General features: G+C 35.7%; 1 protein-coding gene across 2 annotated transcripts in view; it reads right to left on the bottom strand.

Annotated features, from left to right (window-relative positions):
* cntnap2a (contactin associated protein 2a) overlaps window positions 1-25049 on the bottom strand; it is a 350688-nt gene that overhangs the window by 172449 nt on the left and 153190 nt on the right. For both annotated transcript variants that reach the window (XM_058059946.2, XM_058059947.2), the window contains exons 3-4: window positions 18597-18790; window positions 790-937 (exon numbers count right to left, since the gene is read on the bottom strand). In XM_058059946.2, the coding sequence (XP_057915929.2) occupies window positions 790-937; window positions 18597-18790 (342 nt within the window). The remainder of the gene's footprint in view (window positions 1-789; window positions 938-18596; window positions 18791-25049) is intronic.

Below are 25049 nucleotides of genomic sequence, written 5' to 3'. Positions count from 1 at the left end.
ACAAGTATGAATTTGACTATAGGGGTGTTATTTCATGTCTACAGAGCTCTAATATTGATTGGGTAATACAAGTATGAAGTTGACTATAGGGGTGTTATTTCATGTCTACAGAGCTCTAATAATGTCACTACTCGCCGTTATTGTGTTGTGTTTGAAGCTGGATAGTCATAATAACGCTGGATGATTGGATAATACAAACATGAAGTTGACTATAGGGGTGTTATTTCATATCTACAGATCTCTAATAATATTGCTACTGCCGTATGTGTTATGTTTGAAGCTGGATAGTCATAGTGAGGCTGTTTGATTGGGTAATTCAAGTATGAAGTTGACTATAGGGGTGTTATTCCATGTCTACAGAGCTCTAATTTAAAGGCATAAAACACCTTTGCAGGTGTTTTCAGTTGATTAGTTTATTTGGGTTGAATTGTATTGTATTGCAGTAAACAGTGCCGACTTAGAAATGGATTTATTGGCTTTTTTGTGGCCCCTAAGTGACTTTCTATCCAACAATAGACAAATCTAGCAAGCATTTGGACAAACACTTGACAAGAATCAGTCACCATTGCAACCTCCAGGCTTTGTGGCTTCACTTTAAAAGGTTTTATGTGCAAATAGAGCCACATTCAGACTCTTTAAATGGGTGAATTAAAGTTGGAAATGGCTCCGGGGTTCAATTTTAGGAAGTTCATTGTGTGGAATTGTTGATTGAGAACTGATTTAACGTTTTGATGTAATTGAGGCAAAATAAAGCAGTGCCGTTAAATCTCGTTTTGTTTGTACACTTACAGTACATGCAGCCGTAGACTTCCATGCGAAGCCCAATCCGCCCTTCTTTGCTCCATTCCAGCGGGATGAGCCTCAGGAAGCGAGCCACGATTCCATGCTGCAGTTCATGGCGAATGGCGCTTTCCGAGTTTGAGTTTCCAGAAAAGGCCTGAAACACACATACACGGTGAAATTAAATACACCAAAGCCGCACGCCTACAGTCCGACTTTCAAACAAGCGGCTTTGGGAAGGTACAAGGTGCTCCGAGGAGGCTCTCCCCTCACAAAACATACAACCTAATTATGAGTCTGTATGAGTTTTATTACGCCACGAGGAAGTCTCGCTTCAGGGGGATTTGAAGAGGAAATTGTGCCGTACGTGGAAGATACTACTTGTTCTATTTCCTCTTTCAAATGGGTCCCTTAAGACTCATGGACGCTTGGAGTGGACACGGTTGACAGTGCTACTGCCTATTAGACCTGAGTGGACTTGGGCGGTTCGATTCTTAAAGTTAATACTACACCTCAACACACTACACTGCACTTTGGATTTTTTTTTTTAATTAAAGTAATTAATTAGTCAATAATCAAATTAAACAATAAATATACAGTAAAATATATATTATATGTATTATTAAAGTAATTAATTTGTCAATAATTAATAAAATTAAAGAGTAAACATTTTCCAAATTTTTCAAAAATTTATTAAATATTAATTATTTTATTCAAGAATTATTCAAATTAAACAATTCAATTTTTAAAAAGTAATATATATATTATTTTCAATATTTACTATTTAATTTGTTTATTGACTTGAGTAATTATTTATTATGTATTTATTTTAAAAAGAAATATATATATATAATTTTTTCAATATTTACTGTTTAATTTGATTAATTATTGACTTATTAATTACTCAAATTTATTTGTTTTATTCCAAACAAAATAAATATAAATATACCATGAAATAGTCAATACTTTTTCAAATTTTGTATGATGTAATTAATTAATAATTCTGTTAGTTGCATATTTTAAGAACCTTTATAGTTTATATTTATTTTTTAAATAAAATTCAAAATTTGACATTAATACAATTTTATTTTATTTTTATATTTATTTTTCATTGATTCATTTTTTATATTTATTTCATAAAATTATTTTATTTATTTATTATTTACTATTATAATTATTTATATATTATTTATTTATTATTATTTATATTTTTATTGATTATATTTATATATATTTATTATTTTTTCATTTGTCAATGCTGTACCGCATCATAAATAATTCATTAAAAATGACAATAAAATCAATTCAAATGAAATGCAATAGTTTTAATTGAATAAATATACAGTGAAATAATTAGGCAATAGTTGCATTATTTTTATTTATTATTTAATCATTTAATTAATGAATACATTACTGTACGTTTTTAGAATTTCAATAGATAAAGATACATACATAAAGATATTAAAAGCCAAACAAACCAAAATATTCGTGCAATAAAATGTACTGACTTATCTTTCCCCAGAAGATACCTTCACAGGATGCAGCGATGGTCCGTTTTCCCCCTCGTGTTTTTCCTTCGCTTATTTTGAATCTCTCTATTTACCCAGGAAAGGTTAACTGAGCATACAAATGCAAATGGTATATTAGTTCCCTGCTTCGCATTCTCGCGGCTGCACACGGCTCTTTAGGGAGGCACTTGTGATGTTTGATGCTGTACGTTTCACTGACTGCTTTAAAACCTCCCTCGGAGCCACTCTGACACGTGGAAATGGACTCGCTAACATCGCCGGTTAGCGTACGAGTGGCCTCTGCCCGTGGACACGTAAATACACTCTTCAGTCATACGTTTTTATGAAAAACATTGAAGAAAAATTTTTAAATTGTTTGGAATATTATGTAAGGTGTGAGGTATTATGTAAGGTATTTACAACTAAATAAAAATACAAATTTCAATACATTGAAATTCCACTCAGCACTTCATACTCGGCAAAATATCGATATCGATATCGGGCAAAAAAAAAAGGTTATATGAGCCTGCATCGAAAATCTAAAATGCAAAGAAACAAATATAACTTGAAAATATTCAAAAAAATTTTGGATTATTCAAGAGACAGCAAAGGGTAGACTCACATGCCCAGACATGTAATTAATTAGTCAATAATCAAATTAAACAGTAAATATTGAATTTAAAAATATATATTATTAATATAAATAATTTGTCAATAATTAATCAAATTAAATTGTAATATATATATATATATATATATAATTTTTTCAAAAATTTATTAAATATTATTTTATTCAAGAATTAATCAAATTAACAATAAAAAGTGTAAAATAAATATATATATATTTTTTCTTTTCAATACTTACTGTTTAATTTGATGAATTCTTGACTTGATTCATTATTCATATTATTATTAATATATTAATATAAAAATGTATTAAATATTAATTATTTTATTCAAGAATTAATCAAATTAAACAATAAAAATTTAAAAAGTAATATATATATATATATATATTCTGTTCAATACTTACTATTTAATTTGATTAAATACTGACTTGATTAATTATTGATTATGTATTTATTTAAAAATTATATATGCATATATATTGATATATCGATATATAAGATATCGATATCGGGCTGATGTCAGCAAAAAAAAGGTTGTATTGGCCTGCATCTAAAATCTAAAATGCAATACTTTTCAATACTTACTGTTTAATATAGTTTTAAGTAAGTCATGATGCAATCATCAAATTAAACAATAAATATGTATTTTTTATATATATTATTAAAGTAATTAATTTTCAATAATTAATAAAATTAAATGAAATAGAAAAAATTTAAATATATATATTATTATTTTTTAAATAATTGAATATTAATTATTTTTTCAAGAATTAATCAAATTAAACAATAAAAAATTAAAAAGTAATATATATAAATTTTATTTTCAATTAATTTGATTGATTATTGACTTGATTTATTATTGATTATTTAAACAAAAACAAAAAGTCAGTTTCCCATAAAGCGTTCCTTGTTTTTTAAAGAGAGATATTGTCGAAAAGTCTCCATTTGTACACTAAAGCCAACACATAACCTACCTTAAAACCTGTTTTTCTTGTTCTTAAAAATCTGAACTTTGTATGTTTACTCATAATTTCGCCAACCGGGTAAAAAAAAAAAAACAGTTTTCATCTGAAGTCAAAAGCTCCATCCCTTCGATTACTTCCTTTATTTCTCTATTGTGTTCCTCCCACATTTCAGCACTTATCTGGACTTGGCTGAATGAACACCTCAATTCAGAGGCATTGCTACGTAGCGCAGAGGCCAGCAACCAGGAAAGGAATTGGGTAATGAAGATGAGAAGTAAAAAGTCACAGAAGCCAAACACCTCGAAAAAAGGTCTGTTTAGTCGACCATTTAATTCCCTGTGCTCTAAAAGTCAAATCATTTACCAGCACCTAACAAGTAATAGAAAACTGGTGTGTGTGTGTGTGTGTGTTTAATCAAGCACAAAAAAAAACGAACGGCAGTAAACGCCCCGCAGTTCATATTCTCCATCCACAATATTACAGCTTTCTGAACCTTTCAGCCCCAAAAAATATAAAAAATCCGAGCACATTTTTATGTCAGTTCAAGATAATCCATTTGGAAATCTTCACTCCCCCCCCATCCCACCCCCCCTCCAAGATGTTAAAATGTACAGACATTAAAAAAGGAAACCTGCTGAGTTTTAAAACGTGAATAATTAATAAGGAAAAACTCAAAGCAGCGTGAGCTGCCACAGCATTTCCAGCAATCTGACTGATTAGTCGAGGATCAGCACTTGGAGGGAAGAAAATTCCGACGGATTGTTGGGAATGTGTTGTCGGGTAAAATGGAGCAGTTTGGCAACAAATGTCGATGACTGTATTGGTTTTATTATTATAGATCTTAATGCATTGTCAGTCTAATACACAATTGTCAAACAACAATCTGGCAACAATCTGGCACAGCATGTTATTTTCCATTCATTCATTCATTTTCTAAGGGTGCTGGAGCCTATCCCAGCTGACTTCAAGCGAGAGGTGGGGTACACCCTGGACTGGTGGCCAGCCAATCACAGGGCACATATAGACAAACAACCATTCACACTCACATTCATACCTATGGACAATTTGGAGTCGCTAATTAACCTAGCATGTTTTTGGAACATGCAAACTCCACACAGAGATGGCCGAGGGTGGTATTAAACTCGTGTCTCCTAGCTATGAGTTCCGCACGCTAACCACTTGACCGCCGTGCAACCTGAAATCCTTTATGACCTTCTAAAAATTTTTTTTAGCATAATTTAGAGCCCTTTAAACATGAAATAACACCCCTATAGTCACTTTTACATGTTTTACCCAATATAGTATACATAATAAGTGAAAACAACACATACATAAGACATATTATAGCATCAAACAGTCAATTTTCCCATAATGCATCATGTCTGAGCTTTCATTGGGGCACTGCAATGACGTCAGCCTCCTTCTGGGCTCCTCTGGCTTGCATCATCAATTTCCTATTATTATTATTATTAATTTAGTGGGTGTGTCCGGAAAATATGGTATGGAGAGATATCTCTTTTTTTATTATTATTTTTTTTTTTTATTAAGTCGCTCTGAAGTTTAAGTCCCAGGAACAGCCAACCTATGTAAAAAAGTGCGACTTATAGTCCAGAAAATACGATATATATATTTTTTTATTTATAAGTCTCTCTGGAGTATAAGTCGTAGGAACAGCCAACCTATGAAAAAAAGTGCGACTTACAGTCCGGAAAATACGGTACATATTTTTTTATTTATTTATAAGTCGCTCTGGAGTATAAGTCCCAGGAACAGCCAACCTATGAAAAAAAGTGCGAGTAATAGTCCGGAAAATACGGTACATTTTAAAAAAAATTTATAAGTCTCTCTGGAGTATAAGTCCCAGGAACAGCCAACCTCTGGAAAAAAAGTGCGACTTATAGTCTGGAAAATACGGTACATATTTTTTTTTATTTATAAGTTGCTCTGAAGTATAAGTCATAGGAACAGCCAACCTATGAAAAAAAGTGCGACTTATAGTCCGGAAAATACGGTACATATTTTTTTTTAATATAAGTCACTCTGGAGTATAAGTCCCAGGAACAGCCAACCTATGAAAAAAAGTGTGACTTATAGTCTGGAAAATATGGTACATATTTTTTTTTATTTATAAGTCGCTCTGAAGTATAAGTCATAGGAACAGCCAACCTATAAAAAAAGTGCGACTTATAGTCCGGAAAATATGGTACATATTTTTTTTTAATATAAGTCACTCTGGAGTATAAGTCCCAGGAACAGCCAACCTATGAAAAAAAGTGCGACTTATAGTCTGGAAAATATGGTACATATTTTTTTTTTTTTTATAAGTCGCTCTGGAGTATAAGTCCCAGGAACAGCCAACCTATAAAAAAAAGTGTGACTTATAGTCCGGAAAATACGGTACATATTTTTTTAAATTTATAAGACGCTCTGGAGTATAAGTCCCAGGAACAGCCAACCTATGAAAAAAAAGTGCGACTTATAGTCTGGAAAATACGGTACTGCCCATATTTTTTTCATACAATTTTAAAACCTTTGAAAATCATGTCATCATTCTCCGAAGAACCGTCAATAAAAGCTAAAAAAAAAAATAACTTTTGCATTGTCAAAATAATTATTTTATGCAACCATAGAGGAAATATCATCTGCAGTCCGCCATGAGAAATGCGACTAATAGGACTTACTGTTGTTTACTTCCTGTTGTTTGAGGGCGCATTCAAACATCAACTTCCTTGTTTATCAGTGTCTCCGCGCCTGTTTTCCTGTGCATGTGTAACAGCAGATACTGAAAAACAAAGACTCAAAGCCATTTCATTGTTGTCGCTGGACCGGTAGAGTGCTCCAGTACCGGAGCCCATTGTGTGCAAACCTCCCTAACAGAGCCAGGGGAAATCAACATGGCCTGGTCTGGTCTTTTGTTTTTATCGACAAGTGTGTGCGACAAAAGAAAAACGGGGAACGCCGTCGAGAAACTGTTGTGTCTGTGAAGCCGTTTTTTTTTTTTTTTTTTTTTACGGGCATATGGCAAGAAAAAGGGGACAAAGTGTGTTAATAGTACATTTAATGGACTAGCTTCTGTTCTCGGGAGATTTTCCTGGAAAGCGACATTGCTCAGTCCAGGTCTCGACGGAACTTTGGCCTCTGAACCAAACAAAGGAACATCTGCACTGTGGTGATTTCAGTTACTTTGGATTGTTTTTCAACACCTAAACCTTTTGCCCTTTAGATTTAGATTACTTTTCCCTAAATCTTAGCAACTTTATTTACCAACAAGTGTGACCTTGCAACACATTAAAAACCAGGAGTCTACCAACAAAGTTAATATAAATTTCATATTTATGCAAGTTATAGAACTCGAAAAATCATATACAGACGCTACACATGTGATCAATAAGGACGACTGCATTAAAGCATTATTTTTCAAGAAAACTTCATCTTTCAAGACTCTCCATCATGAATCAATCCGAAAAAAACCCTAAATATAAAATAAGTTAATACAAATATAAAATATTAATTTCATATAAATGCCCCATCATGAATCCATTCGAAAAAAAAAAACTAAATATAAAGTTAATATAAATATAAAATGTACATTTCATATAAATGCCAGTCATAGAACTCGAAAAATCATGACTCAATCCGAAAAAACAAAAAAAGTTAATATAAATATAAAATATAAATTTCATATAAATGGTCCATCATGAATCCATTTGATAAAAAACCAAAAAAATAAATATAAATTAAGTTAATATAAATATAAAATATAAATTTCATATAAATGCTAGTTATAGAACTCGAAAAATCATGAATCAATTTGAAAAAAACCCAAAAAAACTAAATATAAATTAAGTTAATATAAATATAAAATATAAATTTCATATCAATGCTCCATCATGAATCCATTCAAAAAAACATAAAAATATATAAATTAAGTTAATATAAATATAAAATATAAATTTCATCTAAATGCCAGTTATAGAACTCGTAAAATCATGAATCGATTTGGAAAAAAAACTGGAATATAAATTAAGTTAATATAAATATAAAATATAAATTTCATATCAATGCTCCATCATGAATCAATTCGAAAAAACAAAAAAATAAATATAAATTAAGGTAATATAATATAAAATATAAATTTCATCTAAATGCCAGTTATAGAACTTGAAAAATCATGAATCAATTTGAAAACCCCCCCCCCAAAAAATATAAATTAAGTTAATATAATTATAAAATACAAATTTCATATAAATGCCCCATCATGAATCCATTCGAAAAAAATATATATATAAATTAAGTTACTATAAGTATAAAATATAAATTTCATATAAATGGCAGTTATAGAACTTGAAAAATCATGAATCAATTAAAAAAAAACAAAAAAACCTCAAATATAAATTAATATAAATATAAAATATAAATTTCATATCAATGCTCCATCATGAATCAATTAAAAAAAAACAAAAAAACCTCAAATATAAATTAATATAAATATAAAATATAAATTTCATATCAATGCTCCATCATGAATCCATTCGAAAAAAAAAAAAAGTTAATATAAATATAAAATATAAATGTCATGTAAATGCCAGTTATAGAACTTGAAAAATCAATAAAGACGACTACATTAAAGCATAATTTTTCAAGGAAATCACATCTTTCAAGGCTCCACATCATGAATCCATTCAAAAAAAAAAACAAAAAAAAACACTCTGAAACGAGACGTACATGTATCACTCAAGAAGGTTCCAATAAAGCTGTTGATTGAGAGTCGTTATTAACACTATTTTTTTTGCACTTTTCCAGTGAACACTAACACATCAGTGCAGTCAAAATAAAACGTGATATTGACTTATATTGACTTGTTAACATGGAAATCGTGTTTAAAAATAAAACTACCAGCCGCCTATTGATGCAGGTTATAAGAGAGTATGAAGAAATTCTAGCACCCGCAAAGTTACTCGAAATTTTTTGTTGGATTTGCTATAACCACAGAACCAGAAATTAGCCTCAGGAAAATAAAAATAAAAAATATGGATTTATTGGTGTTAAAATGACTACAAACCATTAACTCTTCTTGCTTTGATGTGTGGTAACTGTAACAAACAATAAATGCACTTAATATCCATAAATCGATATTAAATACATAGGGCTTTATTTTATTATTATTTTTTCATAGACAATTTTTCCCGGTAATTGAGACATGGATGTAGCTTAGCTCTACATTCATACATTTTCAACTGCTTATCATCATTATTCTGATTAAGGAAGATGTAGTCACCCATGCAATGCGTACGATACAGTACGTTTTTATGATACGCTTATTTTGTTTACACAAATGACATAGTCATCGTGCATTGTGAAAAGCTCCTTAAATTAAAGTAAAAATATACGCACATACGAATAAGCTAACCCCGCTAGCTTCCGACAAATTACGCCGGTGTTTTCCATACATACCATATAAGTTGATATACATATTTGCCTATCCCAGCTGTCTTCAGGCAAGAGGCGGGGTACACCCTGGACTGGTCGCCAGCCAATCACAGGTCACATATAGACAAACAACCATTCACACTCACATTCATACCTATGGAACATTTGGAGTCGCTAATTAACCTAGCATGTTTTTTTGGAATGTGGGAGGAAACCGGAGTACCTGGAAAAAACCCACGGTGGAATTGAACTCGGGTCTCATAACTGTGAGCCCTGCACCACTCGTCCGCACATATTGATACAAAATATGATTGATAGAAACTGTGATGCCCGTGCTTATGATGAATGAAGATGTAGTCACCCATGCAATGCGTACGATACAGTACGTTTTTATGATACGCTTATTTTGTTTACACAAATGACATAGTCATCGTGCATTGTAAAAAGCTCCTTAAATTAAAATAAAAATATACACACATACGAATAAGCTAACCCCGCTAGCTTCCGCCAAATTACGCCCACGCATGAGAAAACCCACTCATGCACAAGGAGAACATGTAAACTCCACACAGAGATGGCCGAGGATGGGATTGAACTCGGGTTTCCTAGCTGTGAGGTGTGCGCGCTAACCACTCGACCACTGTGCAGCCCTTATTATTTAATAATAATAATAAAAAATTTCACCTATGGATTGTAAATTTGTAATTGTAAGTTTTTCATATGTTGCACTTTCTGACACAGATGTTTGTGCCGCATTCAAATGTGCAACTTTCCAAACTTGTCTAGCCTGTCTTGTTGATAGTCGGGAAACGTTATTTTAATTGACTTGGTCATCTTGGTCATGTTCGAACCCCCAGCTGTCATTAACTGCATTCACCTTGTTAATGAGTTATATTTACAATGAAGAAAGCAAAAAACGGGGAAAAATAATGAAAGCAAGCAAGCATCTGGAGTCACAGACAGGGGGGCTCATTTACGCTACTTTGTATGCACCAGTAAAACAAATGTGTAAATTTCCCCCTCGCAGCGCCACAGGCACGCAATTTAAAGTTTTGTATGTGGAAAACATAATGAAGTTAAAGTTCACCAAATGAGTAGATATTCTAGGGCAGCCTTTGTCAAACTTATTAATGAGCTACATTGGAACCTCCAAACTCAGACGCGATGCATCCTGTGAATAAGTGGAATAATAATGTCGGCCATTTTATGGCTTATTTTATGGCTTATTATTTTAAACAAAATAAGCATACCGTAAAAACGTGGGTTTGCATGGGTGACTACATCTTCCTTCATCATTTGTATCAATCATATTACAAATGAATGAATGTAAATATGTATAGAAACTTATATGGTATGTATGGCAAACATCGGCGTAATTTGGCGGAAGCTAGCGGGGTTAGCTTATTCGTATGTGAGTATATTTTCACTGTTTTTTTACTCCGGTGTCCTCCCACATTCCAAAAAAAACATGCTAGGTTAATTAGCGACTCCAAATTGTCCATAGGTATGAATGTGAGTGTGAATGGTTGTTTGTCTTTATGTGCCCTGTGATTGGCTGGCCACCAGTCCTCGCCCGAAGACAGCTGGGATAGGCTCCAGCAGGTCTGCGACCCTCGTGAGGATAAGCGGTAGAAAATGAATAAATAAATGTGAATATGTATATAAACTTGATGGCATGTATTGCAAACATCGGCGTAATTTGGCGGTAGCTAGCGGCGTTAGCTTATTTGTATGTAAGTATATTTTCACTGTTTTAATGTAAGGATCTTTTTTACAACGCACAATGACTATGACGTTTGTGTAAACAAAAATAAGCGTATCATAAAAACGTACTGTATCGTACACATTGCATGGGTGACTACATCTTCCTTAATCACAAACACGAGCATTACAGTTTCTATCAATCATATTTTGTATAAATTTGTGCGGACAGTGGTTAGCACGCAGGCCTCACAGCTAGGAGACCCGAGTTCAATTCCACCGTGGGTTTTCTCCAGGTAAAAAAAACATGCTAGGTTAATTAGCGACTCCAAATTGTCCATAGGTACGAATGTGAGTGTGAATGGTTGTTTGTCTATATGAGCCCTGTGATTGGCTGGTGACCAGTCCAGGGTGTACCCGGCCTCTCGCCTGAAGAGAGCTGGGATAGGCTCCAGCACGCCCGCGACCCTCGTGAGGATAAGCGGTAGAAAATTAATGAATTAATGAATTAAATCATAAGTTCTGTATCCGTTTCTGCTGGTTTTGATCCAAGACTACATGATTAACTCTGCTTCGGGCCCTTGATCCGGCGCCTGAGGCTTGTTGGCAAAAATTCAGAACGTGATAAAAACTAATAATTAAACATACATCGAGTTTGTAAAGTGAAACAATTGACTTTGTTTGATAAAAGGATAAAAAGTTCAATGGAACACTAACCTATGAAAACATGGAAAACAAAACATCGGGAGTTCGAGAAAATAATACTCACCACTAAATCGTAAACAATTGTGCATCATGGCCAGATGGGACGAGCCCCACCTGACCTTTATAGACAAAGACAACAATTACACACACACACCTTACCACCAACAGTTATATTTTCATGGGGATTTTCATCTACCCCTACGGCTCACTCACTTGAAGGCAATTGTGGCTGCATGGTGTCCGAGTGGTTAGCATGCAGTTGCATGTTCTCCCCGTGCATGCGTGGGTTTTCTCCGGGTACTCCGGTTTCCTCCCACATTCCAAAAAAAAAACATTCTAGGTTAATTATCGACTCCAAATTGTCCATAGGTATGAATGTGAGTGTGAATGGTTGTTTGTCTTTATGTGCCCTGTGATTGGCTGGCCACCAGTCCTCGCCTGAAGACAGCTGAGATAGGCTCCACCACCCCCGCGACCCTCGTGAGGATAAGCGGTACAAAATGAATGAATTAAATGTACTTTTTGGGTGTTAAGTTGCTGTGTGATGATGTTAATGTTGTTTGTAAGATGACACCATGAGTCAGACTGTTGAAAATGAATGAATGGATGATTATTATTTTATTATATTAGAGGCACCCCCCCCCCTCAACTCCTGGCTCTAGTATCAAGAAAGTAAGTAGAATGAATGTGAGTGTGAATGGTTGTTTGTCTATATGTGCCCTGTGATTGGCTGGCCACCAGTCCTCGCCCGAAGACAGCTGGGATAGGCTCCAGCACCCCCCGCGACTCTCGTGAGGATAAGCGGTAAAAAATGAATGAATTAAATGTACTTTTTGGGTGTTAAGTTGCTGTGTGATGACGTTAATGTTGTTTGTAAGATGACACCATGACTGTTGAAAATCAATGAATGAATGATTATTATTTTATTATATTAGAGGCACCCCCCACACACCTCCTGGATTGAGTATCAAGAAAGTAAGTAGTATGAATTTGAGTGTGAATGGTTGTTTGTCTATATGTGCCCTGTGATTGGCTGGCCACCAGTCCAGGGTGTACCCCGCCTCTTGCCTGAAGACATCTGGGGTAGGCTCCAGCTCCACCCCACAACCCTCGTGAGGACAAGTGGTAGAAAATGAATGAATATTACAAACTGACTTTACACGCCTTAGGGTGGCTACAATAAAAGGCCGCACAAATATACAGTTTGGAAAATAGTGTGTATGAAAAAAGTTAATTTTAAAAATAGTTGTTTGTCTATATGTGCCCTGTGATTGGCTAGCAACCAGTCCAGGGTGTACCCCGCAATGAATATCTGTCCCACATACACAATATCATGCAAAACAAGGAACATTAAAAACAACAAATACCGCACATTAAACCGCATTTAATCCCTATAAATATACAATATGTAAATCTTTTTTTTTTCTTGTCATAAATTCGAGTCCAGCTAATTCCATCCTGCCCTAGCTAGGCTCCCTTATGCCGTTTATTCATATGGATGAGAAGCTTGAAGCTGTAAGTTGTACCTGGCCACTTGACAGTAATATATGTATCCAATAAAGCAGCACAGCCCCGGCCACAACTCTTAAGCCGACTGTGCATCAAACAGGGACACATTAATAATGCTTCCTCAGCATCGCTATGAAAAATAGTCCTGCATGTATTTTGTGGCTTAGTTTACCTCAAAACGATACTGTGCTTTTTTTTATGGCCCTGTTGCATAAATCTGCATTTATGATTGCATTCAAAAAGGTTTTTTATGTTAGATTCCAGTTGGAAGGACCTTTGCATTAATTAAATTAAAAGGATTGAAATGGAAATGAAATAATTATTTGATTATCCGCTGTACGCTACACAACGGGAGCACTTAAATGCACTTTCCTTGAAACAAACCAACGAAGACGTGCTTTTACTGTGAACAATAAAAAAAATAACAGCGGGAAGAAAATTTCTCTCAACATTGCTCAGAAATATCTCTAAATCTGTGTTAGTGATGATTCAATACAATTAAACTGTATATTTGTGTGGCCTTTTATTGTAGCCACCCTAAGGCATGTAAAGTCAGTTTGTAATATTCAATCATTTTCTACCGCTTGTCCTAACGAGGGTCAAGGGGGTGCTGGAGCCTACCCCAGCTGTCTTCAGGCGAGAGGCAGGGTACACCCTGGACTGGTGGCCAGCCAATCATAGGGCACATATAGACAAACAACCATTCACACTCACATTCATACCTATGGACAATTTGGAGTCGCTAATTAACCTAGCATGTTTTTGGAATGTGGGAGGAAACCGAAGTACCCAGAGAAAACCCACGCATGCACGGGGGGAAAACATGCAAACTCCACACAGAGATGACCGAAGGTGGGATTGAACTGGGGTCTCCTTGTTGTGAGGTCTGCGCACTAACCACTCGACCGCCGCCCCGCATAAAAAAAACATTAATTAATTAATTAATTTTCTTCTGCTTATCCTCACAAGGGTCGCTGGAGCCTATCCCAGCTGTCTTCGAGCTGGACTGGTTGCCAGCCAATCACAGGGCACATATAGTCAAACAACCATTCACACTCACATTCATACCTATGGACAATTTGGAGTCGCTAATTAACCTAGCATGTTTTTGAAATGTGGGAGGAAACCGGAGTACCCGGAGAAAACCCACGCATGCACGGGGAGAACATGCAAACTCCACACAGAGATGGAATTGAACTCGCGTCTGCGCGCTAACCACTCAAACACTGTGCAGCCCATCCTAACATTTACAGTAATAAAAATACTAAGATTTGAAATATTCAATATCAAAATCAGGTGGAGACCTGTTGGAGACCTTTAAGCAAGTTCACCCAGCTCCCGATCTCTTACGAAAGTGGGATTGAACTCAGGTCTCTAACCACTGGACTGGCATCCACCCCGCATAAAAAAAAATTAATTAATTAATTAATTTACTTCTGCTTATCCTCACGAGGGTCGGGGTGGGGGTTGCTGGAGCCTATCTCAGCTGTCTTCGAGCTGGATTGGTCGGCAGCCAATCACAGGGCACATATAGTCAAACAACCACTCACACTCACATTCATACCTATGGACAATTTGGAGTCGCTAATTAACCTAGCATGTTTTTGAAATGTGGGAGGAAACCGGAGTACTCGGAGAAAACCCACGCATGCACCGAGTGTGGAATTGAACTCGTGTCTCCTAGATGTGAGGCCTTCACACTAACCACTCATCCACAACCAAATGTTTTGTTACTGTTTTAAGACAGTACCAAAACTGTCCTGTTACTATAAATGCACAATTCCATATAATCGTAATTACGGGCTAAAAAGTTTATCGTGCATTGTCCAACTCTTCCACCGAGAGCGCCGCAACATCCTACCGAGTGTTGTCGCAAATTACCACAATCTTTCATCAATGTCATTATGACTCTGCACTTTCACAAAACCAATTATGAAGTGTTTATCAGTTATCTTCCTCAGGGAATCGCCCAGCCAATACAGTGACATTGTCTGTTGTGTGAAAGGACGCTCATTCCTGGGGAGTCGCGGTTACTTATCAGGCACCCATCTCTGATTGGCATCGATGGAGGAGGCACAAGTCCTGGTTTGTTAATACGGCGGCCATGACCTATAACTACCGTATTTTCTTAGTGGGGATGTTCCTGTGACTTTTTTTTTGTGTTTTCTATGTAAAGAAATATATTTCATATTTAGAGCGTATTTACAGCTATATGCTGCCCAAGCCATTCAGTGATGTGGTATGAGATCGGGAGCTCGGTGAATTTGCTTAAAGGTCTCCAACAGGTCGCCACCTGATTTTGGTATTGAATATTTGTTTCAAATCTTTGTATTTTTATTACTGTAAATGTTACAACGAGCTGCACGGCCGTCGAGTGGTTAGCGCGCAGACCTCACAGCTAGGAGACCTGAGTTCAATTCCATATTTGTGTGGAGTTTGCATGTTCTATCCGTGCATGCGTGGGTTTTCTCCGGCTACTCCGGTTTCCCAAAAACATTCCAAATTATATACTAATTATAATATATATAATTATATATTATGTATAATTATGAATGTATTAAATAAAATGAATAAATAAATTAATTAAATTGATTAATTATATTAATAATTACATTCCAAAAACATGCTAGGTTAATTGGCGACTCCAAATTGTCCATAGGTATGAATGTGAGTGTTCATTTATCATCAACTGACAAAATAAAGTGGGAATCGGCAGTCGTTTGGAAGTCCTCGGGAGCGCTTGGGAGTGTGAGAAGTTGGGATACCCGGAGGTGGGCCGTGGGTGGAACAAATTGAACCACACTCTAATGAAATGCAGTTGGAATAGGTGCAGAATCTGGAAGATCTAGAACACATTCTGTGCGGGTTATTATGTGTAGCTGCTCTATAGGAGTCAATGACTCAATACAAAGGGCACTTTAATGGCAAAATAGTGTGAGGAGTGGGGATACCCAGAAGCGGGCCGTGGGTGGAACCATTTAAAACACACTCTAATGAAATACAGTTGGAATAGGTGCAGATTCTGGAAGATCTAGAACACTTTCTGTGCAGGTTATTATGTGTAGCTGCTCTATAGGAGTCAATAACTCAATACAAAGGGCACTTTAATGACAAAACAGTGTAAGGAGTGGGGATACTCGGAGGCGGGCCGTGGGTGGAACAAATTAAAACACACTCCAATTAAATACAGTTGGAATAGGTGCAGAATCTTGAAGATCTAGTATGCTTTCTGTGCGGGTTATTATGTGTCACTGCTCTATAGGAGTCAATAACTTAATACAAAGGGCACTTTAATGACAAAATAGTGTGAAGAGTGGGGATACTGAGAGGCGGGCCGTGGGTGAAACAAATTAAAACACACTCTAATGAAATACAGTTGGAATAGGTGTAGATTCTGGAAGATCTAGAACGCTTTCTGTGCGGGTTATTGTGTGTAGCTGCTCTATAGGATTCTACAACTCAATACAAAGGGCACTTTAATGACAAAACAGTGTAAGGAGTGGGGATACCCGGAGGCGGGCCGTGGGTGGAACCAATTAAAACACACTCCAATTAAATACAGTTGGAATAGGTGCAGAATCTGGAAGATCTAGATTGCTTTCTGTGCAGGTTATTATGTGTAGCTGCTCTATAGGAGTCAATAACTCAATACAAAGGGCACTTTAATGACAAAATAGTGTGAGGAGTGGGGATACCCAGAGGCGGGCCGTGGGTGGAACCAATTAAAACACTCCAATGAACTACAGTTGGAATAGGTGCAGAATCTTGAAGATCTAGAATGCTTTCTGTGCAGGTTATTATGTCTCACTGCTCTATAGGAGTCAGTAACTTAATACAAAGGGTTCTTTAATGACAAAATACCACAAAATAGTAAATAAAGTGTCAATACAAGAAGAAACAAAACTACCCACAACTTTTTGAGGCAATAAATCAAGTTTAATAACAAAACAAAATCCACTGTGCGATAAAATAATCATAATTCAGAACATATAAATACTGTAATTTTCTGCGAGGCATTAAAAAGTCCATATTTTCCATCCCCATCAAACCCGAACGATCACATGCTGAGCTTAAAACCAACACTAAAAGAACAAACTCACATATAAAACATAATTACGGTCTTTGCAAATGCCGTTTTCCATTCCTTGGTAATGTCAGTTTTGCATTTTGTTTGCGCATCTTCCGTCATGTCCTTGGATAAAATAATAATAATAATAATAATAATAATCTCTTACGCGGTCTCCTATGATACCGTAATGGGTGGGAGAGTTCTTCAGTGACCATGGCTGAAGTGGGAACAACGCTGTTCCTTTTAAGAACTGAAAATGCGACTATGTCCTTTGTGGTACTTCACAGTTCAATAGCGAGTAGGCCATTAGCTGATGATCACATGTTTGATGGAAGTACAGTATCGTAATAGAGAATGGTTGTTTTTCAGATATTATACAGTCTACACTCACATAGCACAATAAGATTTGTGCAACACTTATAGACATGACTCATAAATTATACATTTTTATTCATTAATTTCTTAATTTTCTACTGCTTATCCTCACGAGGGATCCAAGGGGTGCTGTCTAATAACTGGGCTTTCAGGACACTCACATAGCACAATCAGATTTGTGCAACACTTAGATATGACTCATAAATTATACATTTTTATTAATTAATTCCTTGATTTTCTACTGCTTATCCTCACGAGGGTTGCAGGGGGGTGCTGTCTAATAACTGGTCTTTCAGGACACTCACATAGCACAATCAGATTTGTGCAACACTTAGATATGACTCATAAATTATGCATTTTTATTCATCAATTCCTTGATTTTCTACTGCTTATCCTCACAAGGGTTGCAGGGGGATGCTGTCTAATAACTGGTCTTTCAGGACACTCACATAGCACAATCAGATTTGTGCAACACTTAGATATGAATCATAAATTATAATTTTTTATTCATTAATTCCTTAATTTTCTACTGCTTATCCTCACAAGAGTTGCATCGCGCATATATATATATATATATATATTTTTTTTTTTTTTTTTTTTTAATAAAATTTGAAAACCTTTGAAATTGTGTGATCATTGAGTACTTCGGCCAAAATGTTTTTTTCTGTGAAAATCTCTCAAAGCAGTGGTTGATTCCGGACCATCCTATTTACTTATGCATGACTCCAAACAAAGATGGACAAGAAACAAACAAAAAAAAAAAATGGGATTGAAACCAAGACATGGCTGGAACCACAAAAATCCTCAATGCTGCAGAGGCAAGCAGCCCGAAGCCTCCACCACACACACACACACACACACACACACATCCATTGCTGCCAATGCAAAGACTCAAAATTGGCTGTAGAAAACCTCTGTGACTCACCCAAATGTTGCCATCCTGGTGATAAGGTTTCCAGTTCCTTCCCGAGTCGCTGTACAGCAGACGGTATCGCACGGTCCAATCCGAGCTGCTGTAGCGCCCCTGAGTTGCTATGGCGCTCACTTGTTTTCTGGAACCCAGGTCCACTTGGAGCCACTGGTAATGGTCGCTGTCCAATGGAGACCATCCACCAGCACCTGAGACATTGTAGATATTTTACATAGATATTTTATTGTACAGAAACATATATATGTAGCTACGGGGTTTGAATATTTCTGTAATGACATTTTACAATGAGACTATGCCGCTACAAGGTTATATCCCGGCTTTTTTATTAACGCTCAAAGTCCAGCAGAAAGGTCCGCGCCGAAACATGACGATGAAAAGTCATGTTTTATTAAGTCCTTTAACACGTGGACGCCTTCAAGGTATACGTGGATGCGAGGAGTGACAAGGTCTCGTCTTCGGTATGATCTAATTATGCACAGGTACGGCCTCTGCTTCTAGGCGACGAGCATTAGCATGGATGCCATTTCAAGATGGCTCTTTTTTGATATTAGCATGCGAGCTGCAATGTGACATTTGAAAAAGGCAACCATAAAGCTACACACACACACACACACACATAATGCCGTGATAATGTGAGATTATGCTGCCATCCTGTTATTGATTCCATCTACTATTTATTATAAAATCCCGCTCCCCCGTACTTAAACCATGGCAGCTGTGTAAATAATTCAAAATGCAACAACTCACTCTGTACTGTCAGGTGTGCACTTATCTCCACTTATGCACCCTGGGTTCAATATTTGAATCCTTCAGAGTGGATTATGATGACACTTCACAAGCAGTGCAACCCGACGAGTTGACAAATATGAAAAAAAAACAGTGTGTTTAAATAAAGTGTGTTTCAATTTGGTTCTCTTTTGTCCTAATTTTGCCAAAATTGTGACGAAAATAATAATATATAATAATGGTAATTATTATTATTATTATTATTACTATTATTATTATTATATACTACTACTGCTACTACTACTACTACTGATAATAATAATAATAATAATAATAAAGATAATAATAATAATGGCTCGATTTAGTTGAAAAATGACAACATAAACAAAACAATAATAATAATAATAATAATAATTATTATTATTATTATTATTATTATTGTACATATAATAATAAAATAATTATTTTATAATTATAATAACAATAACTATAACTAACTAATAATAATAATAATAATTATTATTATTATTATTATTATTAGTAGTAGTAGTAGTAGTAGTAGTATTACTATTATTACTATTATTATTATTATTATTATTAGCATTAGCATTAGCATTATTAGCATTATTAGCATTATTAGCATTATTAGCATTATTAGCATTATTATTATATAATACCAATAACAATAATAATAATAATAATAATGGGTCAATTTCTTTGAAAAATGACAACATAAACAAAATAATAATAATAATAAAATAATACGAACAATTAATAATAATAATAATTATTATTATATAATAAGAATTATTATTATTATTACTATTGTTATTATTATTATTTATTTGATTTTATCATTATTGTAGCCGATATAATAATAATTATTATTGTTATATAATTATAATAATTATTATATAATAATAATTTTTACTATTAATATTACACCACTTTTCTTGAGGCCCCCGAGTGGCCCGCGGGACACATGTTGGAAAAACGCTACCCTATTGGACGCTGGAGACTTCCCTTTGCTTCTATAGAAGAAGAAAAAAAAAACACAAGCTGTGCAGTCTTTCACCTCCAAAAAGTGTCAGCATGAGGCAGAAGCCAGCTTCCTTCCTTCCTTGGACTTTGCAGGTTAAGTAGACCCCAGGGTAAATGGTGCAGAACAAACAAGTGCATGACACTCACTGGACAGTCAGGAAAGACAAATATGGCCTTGGACATTGCCAACTTTGTGGAATTAAAGTAGACGAGGATTGGACCAGCAACCAAACACTACCTACTACAGAATGTCGCAGCAATTTAAAATGACTTTGCACCAGTTAGAGGTACCAAAAAAATTGCCCATTCATTTTCAATGGGAAATTTCACTCATTGATTCATCTTACAAATAACATTAGCCTCATCACACAGCAACTTAACACCCAAAAGGTACCATCTATTCATTCATTTTCTACTGCTTATCCTCACGAGGGTCGCGTTTGTGCTGGAGCCTATCCCAGCTGTCTTCGGGCGAGAGGCGGGGTACACCCTGGACTGGTCGCCAGCCAATCACAGGGCACATATAGACAAACAACCATTCACACTCACATTCATACCTATGGACAATTTGGAGTCACCAATTAACCTAGCATGTTTTTGGAATGTGGGAAGAAACCCGAGTACATGCAAATTCCACACAGAGATGCCCAAGGGTAGAATCGAGCTCGGGTCTCCTAGCTGTGTGGCCTGTGTGCTAACCACTCAATCACCGTGCAGCCTGTTACATAACATTAATTCATTTTCTACCGCTTATCCTCACGAGGGTCGCGGGGAGTGCTGGAGCCTGTCCCAGCTGTCTTCGAGCTGGACTGGTGGCCAGCCAATCACAGGGCACATATAGACAAACAACCATTCACACTCACATTCATAACTATGGACAATTTGGAGTCGCTAATTAACCTAGCATGTTTTTGGAACGTGGGAGGAAACCGCAGTACATGCAAACTCCACACAGAGATGTCCGAGGGTGGAACCGAACTCGGGTCTCCTAGCTGTGTGACCTGTGTGCCAACCACTTGTACACCATGCAGCCTGTTACGTAACATTCATACATACTTCATGCAAACTCCTCACAGAGGTGGGATTGAACTTGGGTCTACTAGCTGTGAGATCTGCGAGCTAACCATTCGTCCACCGTGCAGCCCATTCTAACATTTACAGTAATAAAAATAGATTTGAAGCAAATATTGAAGCAAAAAAGTGCAGCCCATCAATGGGAAAATTATCATTCATTCATTTTCTACTGCTTTTTCCTCACGAGGGTCGCGGGGGAGCTGGAGCCTATCCCGGCTGTCTTCAGGCGAGAGGCGGGGTACACCCTGGACTGGTCGCCAGCCAATCACAGGGCACATATAGACAAACAACCATTCACACTCACATTCATATCTATGAACAATTTTGAGTTGCTAATTAACCTAGCATGTTTTGGAATGTGGGAGGAAACCGGAGTACATGCAAACTCCACAGAGAGATGGAATCGAACTCGGGTCTCCTAGCTGTGTGGCCCATTCTAACATTTACAGTAATAAAAATATTAAAATTTGAAGCAAATATTCATTCACCCTTTGGGTGAAATACTCAAAATCAGGTGGCGACCTGTTGGAGACCCCTAAGCAAGTTCACCGAGCTCCCGATCTCATACCATATCACTGAATAGCAGGGGCAGCCGTGCAGCCCATCAATGGGAAAACTGTTACAGAAAATAAAAAAATGCAGACCCAAAATAATCCCCTCCTATTGCTTTGGTACCTCCTTTACTGCACCTCATATGGTACCCTGGACTGGACTACATACTGCCCATGTCAGGTGGAGTCCCCTGTGATGGATTTTGTTTTGTAAAGGATCTAAAAGGATAAGTGATGGGTCGATTTCTTTGAAAAATGACAACAGAAACAGGTTTCAGGAGGTCAAAGCAGGAAAAAAAAAGAAGGAAAGAAACATTAAGCATAGTGAATTGGAGGGGGGGGGGCATGGGCGATGATGTCACATGATAAAACAGCGCAGGCTGCTTTTGTGATGTATGCCCCCCCCTCACAACCCCCCTTCCACCTCTTGACAAGAATCCTATATCTTATCCAATTACACAGCTATTACACTGCGGCCCTGACAGATAAGCTAGGTCAGTATCAGTATCAATACCTCAAAAAAGCTATTCCTCCCGGGATGATAAAAAAGGGGGGGTGGGGGGGATTTTCTTTTGGATGAGTGACAACGAGACGTAAACATCACATGATATAGATTAAGAAAGCATCATGGTGATGCAAGAGAGGTGGAGTGCATGACAAGATGGTGGAGAGGGCGGGCGTTAGACATGAAGAATAAGAGAGATGGATGAGGGAAGAAAGAGAAGGGAGGGATAAAAGCGGGGGGGGGGCGTGGGGTGGCAAAGGGGAAAAAAGAAACGGGGCTCTCGCAAGTGATGGATGTGAGGAGAGACAAAATGAGCCCATTCTAACGTGATGAGGGAAGAGTTAACATCCAGTGGAACACAGCCGGCTCAAATCAAACAAAGAAAAGATTGGAAAAAGTCGGAACAATCGGGAGAGCGACAGAAAAAGTCCGACATGAAAGAATGATGTCATGATATATGAATAGCCGTTGTAGCGGTTTAACACCCTCTCATTCCAACTTTGAGTTTATTGGAAACTTTTTGGCACATTTCTCCATGGGGTCCATTCATAAAGTCACATGACAAGGTAATAATCGGGAATACCAATCCCTTTCCCCCCGGAACACGACAAAATTAACCGATATCGAAATTCGGAATGGAATAGAATAAAGGCACCGCCATTTAACCGATTAATTACACAACAATGTAAAGTATCGTTCTTATATTACTGTTTCATTGTCTCGTTTGCCTAGTCATTAGTTTACAGTAGGGGTGTCCAAAATCCGGCCCTGGGGATCATTTGCGGTGGCTGTTTTTTTTTTACTGGCCCACAACACCAGCCATCCATTTTTTTATACCGTACCAGAACACCAGAAAAAAATAGCTATATTTTACAAGAATGTGAAAAAATGTAAATTTAAAATGTAATAAACAAGGATTGAACCAGCAACCAAACACTACCTAGGTATTTAAAATGCACCAGAACACCAAAAATGACCAAAAAAAACGAGCTATATTTTACAAGAATGTAAAAAAAAATTAAATTTACATTTAAAATGTAATAATGTATAAACAAGGATTGAACCAGCAACTAAACGCTACTATAGAAGGTCGCAGCAATTTAAAATGACTTTGCACCAGGACACCAGAAATGACCAAAAAAACCTCCTATATTTTATTAGAATGTGAAAAAATTTAAATTTTTAAAAATTTTAAATTTAATAAGATATAAACAAGGATTGAACCAGCAACCAAACACTACCTATTACAGAATGCCACAGCAATTTAAAATGACCTTGCACCAGAACACCAGAAATTACCCAAAAAAAACCAGCTATATTTCATAAAAATGTGATTTTTTTTTGTTTACATTTAAAATATAATAATGTATAAACAGGGATTGAACCAGCAACCAAACACTACCTACTAAAGAATGTCGCAGCAATTATAAAATGACCTAGCACCAGAACACCATAATTTACCAAAAAAACAGCTATATTTTATAAGAATGTGAAAAAATGTAAATTTAAAATATGACAAAAAAAATATTTTGAGCTACTGATTATTTTAATATTTTTTTCACCAAATGGCGTCACGTTTCCTCATCAAAGCATGCAGCAAAATCACAACTATTGTACAGTTTTATTTTTATTTTTTAAGTTGAAAAATAATTTTGGGGAAATGTTATTATATGGCAATAAAAGCCAAAATATGACAATAAAGTCAAAATATTTTGAGGGAAAAAATATTTTTTCTCATTTTTTCTCACAGAGGTGAACTATGAAAACAAATATTTTGAGCTACTGATTATTTTAATATTTTTTTCACCAAATGGCGTCATGTTTTCCCATCAAAGCATGCAGCAAAATCGCAAATATTGTACAGTTTTATTTTTATTTTTTAAGTTGAAAAATTTTTTGTGGGAAAAAGTTATTATATGGCAATAAAAGGATTATTTTTTCTCATTTTTTTCTCTCAGAGGTGAAATATGAAAAAAAATATTTTGAGCTACTGTTTATTTTAATATTTTTTTCACCAAATGGCGTCACGTTTCCTCATCAAAGCATGCAGCAAAATCGTAAATATTGTACAGTTTTATTTTAATTTTTCAAGTTGAAAAATTATTTTGAGGAAAAGGATATAATATGGCAATAAAAGTAAAAATATGACAATAAAGTCATAATATTTTGAGGGAAAAAAATATTTTTTCACATTTTTTTCTTGCAGAGGTGCAATATGAAAACAAATATTTTGAGCTACTGATTGTTTTAATATTTTTTTCACCAAATGGCATCACGTTTCCCCCATCAAAGCATGCAGCAAAATCGCAAATATTGTACAGTTTTATTTTTATTTTTTAATTTGAAAAATTATTTTGGGGAAATGTTATTATATGGCAATAAAAGCCAAAATATGACAATAAAGTCATAATATTTTGAGGAAAAAAAATTATGTTTTCTCATTTTTTTTCCCATAAAGATAAATATTCATACTTTTTTTACTTTATTTTTCCACCAATGCATTTTCTTCCTGAAAAATATGTCTCTATAGCATATATTTTTCAAAATGTG

The sequence above is a fragment of the Doryrhamphus excisus genome, linkage group LG5, assembly GCF_037039965.1.
Source record: "Doryrhamphus excisus strain RoL-2023G ecotype Guam linkage group LG5, RoL_Dexc_Guam_v1.1, whole genome shotgun sequence".
NCBI classification, from domain to species: Eukaryota; Metazoa; Chordata; class Actinopteri; order Syngnathiformes; family Syngnathidae; genus Doryrhamphus; species Doryrhamphus excisus.
The sequence above is the reverse complement of the archived record's forward strand: the minus strand, read 5'-3'. Positions and strand labels throughout refer to the sequence as shown.